General features: G+C 43.0%; 1 protein-coding gene across 1 annotated transcript; it reads right to left on the minus strand.

The window, feature by feature from the left end:
- On the minus strand, positions 550 to 1,065 carry LOC109131230 (RNA-directed DNA polymerase homolog). Its single transcript, XM_019241923.1, has one exon. It carries the CDS (start codon positions 1,063 to 1,065, stop codon positions 550 to 552), a length of 516 nt encoding a protein of 171 aa, XP_019097468.1.

Consider the following 2,944-nt stretch of genomic DNA (forward strand, 5'->3'; position numbering starts at 1 on the left):
CACTACATTCGCTTTGCTTGGATGGTACTGGCTCTTCAAGTCGTAATCGTCAATGAACTCCATCCATCTTCACTGGCGCAAATTGAGGTCTGGTTGCGTGAACAAGTATTTAAGACTTTGGTGATCCATAAATACCTGAACTGCTTCTCCGTAAAGGTATGATCTCCATATCCTTAACGCGAATACCACGGCTACCATCTCTAGGTCGTGCATGGGGTAATTCTCTTTTTGCTTCCTTAATTGCCTAGAGGCATAGGCGATTACCTTGTCTCCTTGCATCAACACACATCCAACTCCAACTCTTGATGCGTCGATGTACACGGCATAAGGCTGATTTGGTTCTGGCAGGGCTAAAATTGGTGCCGTCGTCAGTGCTTCCTTTAACTTCTTAAAGGCTTCCTCCACTTCTTCACTCCAAATGAATGGTACCCCTTTTCCGGTGAGACGCGTCATGGGTTTAGCGATAGATGAAAACCCTTTTACGAATTTACGATAATAGCCTGCAAGGCCTAAGAAACTTCGAACCTCAGTTATTGAAGTTGGCCTGGGCTAATCTTGGATCGCGGCAATCTTCTCTGGGTCGGCGGACACTGCTTGTTCTAAGACTCGATGTCCTAGGAACCCAATTTCCATTTGCCAAAATATGCACTTGCTGAACTTGGCAAACAGCTTCTTCTCTGTTAGTCGTTCTAACACCATCCTCAAATGTTCTTCATGTTCTTCGACACTCCACGAGTATATAAGGAGGTCATCGATGAATATTATCACGAATCGATCCAAATAGTCATGAAAAACTTCGTTCATTAGTTGCATGAATGCTGCTGGAGCGTTGGTAAGTCCAAACAGCATCACTACAAACTCGTACTTGCCATATCTTGTTTGAAAGGCAGTCTTCATCACATCTGGTTCTGAGATCGAAATCTGGTGGTAGCCGGAGGCTAAATCAATCTTCGAAAACCAGCTTGCTCCCCTGAGTTGATCTAACAGCTCATCAATCCGTGTCAACAGATACTTGTCCTCGATGGTTATGTTGTTGATCCCTCGGTAATCAATGCACAAGCGCATGCTTTTGTCTTTCTTCTTGACGAATAGCACTGGGGCTCCCCATGGCGATGAATTTGGTCAAATGAATCCTTTTTCTAACAAGTCCTCCAGCTGAGTCTTGAGTTTGGCTAACTCAGCTGGTGCCATCCGATACGGCGCCTTAGCAATTGGGGTTGCTCCGGGCTCCAGGTTTATGGTAAAAGGATGAATTCTTGGTGGAGGAAATCCTTCTAACGGCCTGAATACATCTTCATAGTCATTGACAACTGTGATGTCTTTAACTTCCGGGTCTTCCTTGTCATCTCCTCCAGTGGCGGTAAGAGTGACTAGGTAAACATCCCCTTCTTCAAAAGAATTTCCAATTCTTATTGCTGATGCAAAATATGCCCTTTTGCTTGGGCTAATTCCGTAGAAAACTAGAGGTGTCCTTCCTCCATTTTCAAAATAGACTCTGCTCCTGCTGCAGTCTAGATGGGCTTGGTGTTCCGATAACCAATCCATTCCCAGTATATCATCAAATCTCTCAATCGGCATTACTAGCAGATTCACTGGAAGATTTGTATCTTGCAAGACTATCGACACTTCCCTGAACATCCTTCTGGTCTTGAGTGGCGGTTGATTACCAGCGGTGTAAACATTGATATTCACTTCCTCCTCCTCACACAATTCCCCGAACTTACCGGCTACTTCGGGAGTCACAAAACTATTGGACGTTCCCAAATCGAACAATACATGGGTGGGGTTACCACCAACTAGTAATTATTAACCAAGGTTGTCCATACGGTTTACCACGACAAGAGGAGAAGGAAGGAAGCTAATGTCTTACAAGGATCCGGAATCTTCCAATATAGCCATTGGAGGTGTAGAAAAAGGAAAGGTTATATTGTAGGAAAGCGTCTCTCTCTCTTTATGATCATATCTTGTGCTTCCTTATGTGTAAAGGAGAGTTGCCCTAGAAAACTCTCCTACTTAAAGACGTAATCACATTGTAAAACATATCTCAATATATCGAGAACCTATTCTTTGATTATTCTAAGTGTTCTACACAAAATCCTCTTTTTAATCTCACCAAACTCTTAGTCTCTTCCGCTAATTCTAACATGGTATCAGAGCAAGTTTTCTGATTCTAATCTCAAAAACTTCTACCTCATCTCATTCTAGATCTTACTATCAAATCTTTCTAAAAAATCTCTTGGTTTATACGCTGGATTCTATCATGGAAAACACTAAGCCGATTGTTACTCCGGTCGTTCTCAAAGGAACGAATTATCTGTTGTGGACTAGAACCACAAGAACTGCCCTTGGAGGTCGAGGACTTTGGAGCCATGTCGAAATGGATTATGTCCCGAAACAAACCTCTAAAGGAGAAAAAAAAAGGTGCTTCCAAGGAGGAAGAACAAGAAAAGGAAGCGGAGAGAGAGGCAAAATGGTTCCAAGAAGACCAAGTCGTCCTGTTTGTTCTTCAAAACTCTCTTGATGCTCCGATTCTCGAAGACTACTCTAACTGCAAGACGGCTAAGGATCTGTGAGAGACACTCAAGAACGTCTATGGGAATGTCTCGAATCTGACTCGAGTCTTTGAAGTCAAACGAGCCATCAACAGTCTTACTCAAGAAGACTTAGAATTTACCAAGCAACTTGGCAAGTTTAGAGCACTATGGTCGGAACTTGAAGCTCTACGGCCAAGTACTAAAGATCCGGTGATACTTAACGAGAGGAAGGAACAAGATAAAGTCTTTGGTCTTCTTCTCACCTTGAATCCGGCTTTCAACGACCTCTTGAAGCATATTCTAAGAGCGGACAAACTTCCCAACTTTGAAGAAATATGTTCTCAAATTCAAAAGGAGCAGGGATCTCTAGATCTTTTCAGCAGAAAGGGAGAGCTTGTCACAGCCAACAA

The sequence above is a fragment of the Camelina sativa genome, chromosome 20 (genome assembly GCF_000633955.1).
Source record: "Camelina sativa cultivar DH55 chromosome 20, Cs, whole genome shotgun sequence".
Taxonomy (NCBI): domain Eukaryota; kingdom Viridiplantae; phylum Streptophyta; class Magnoliopsida; order Brassicales; family Brassicaceae; genus Camelina; species Camelina sativa.

Excerpts from the sequence above, each read along its gene's own strand:
- LOC109131230 (XM_019241923.1), bottom strand. The coding sequence starts at position 1,065 with ATGCGCTTGTGCATTGATTACCGAGGGATCAACAACATAACCATCGAG.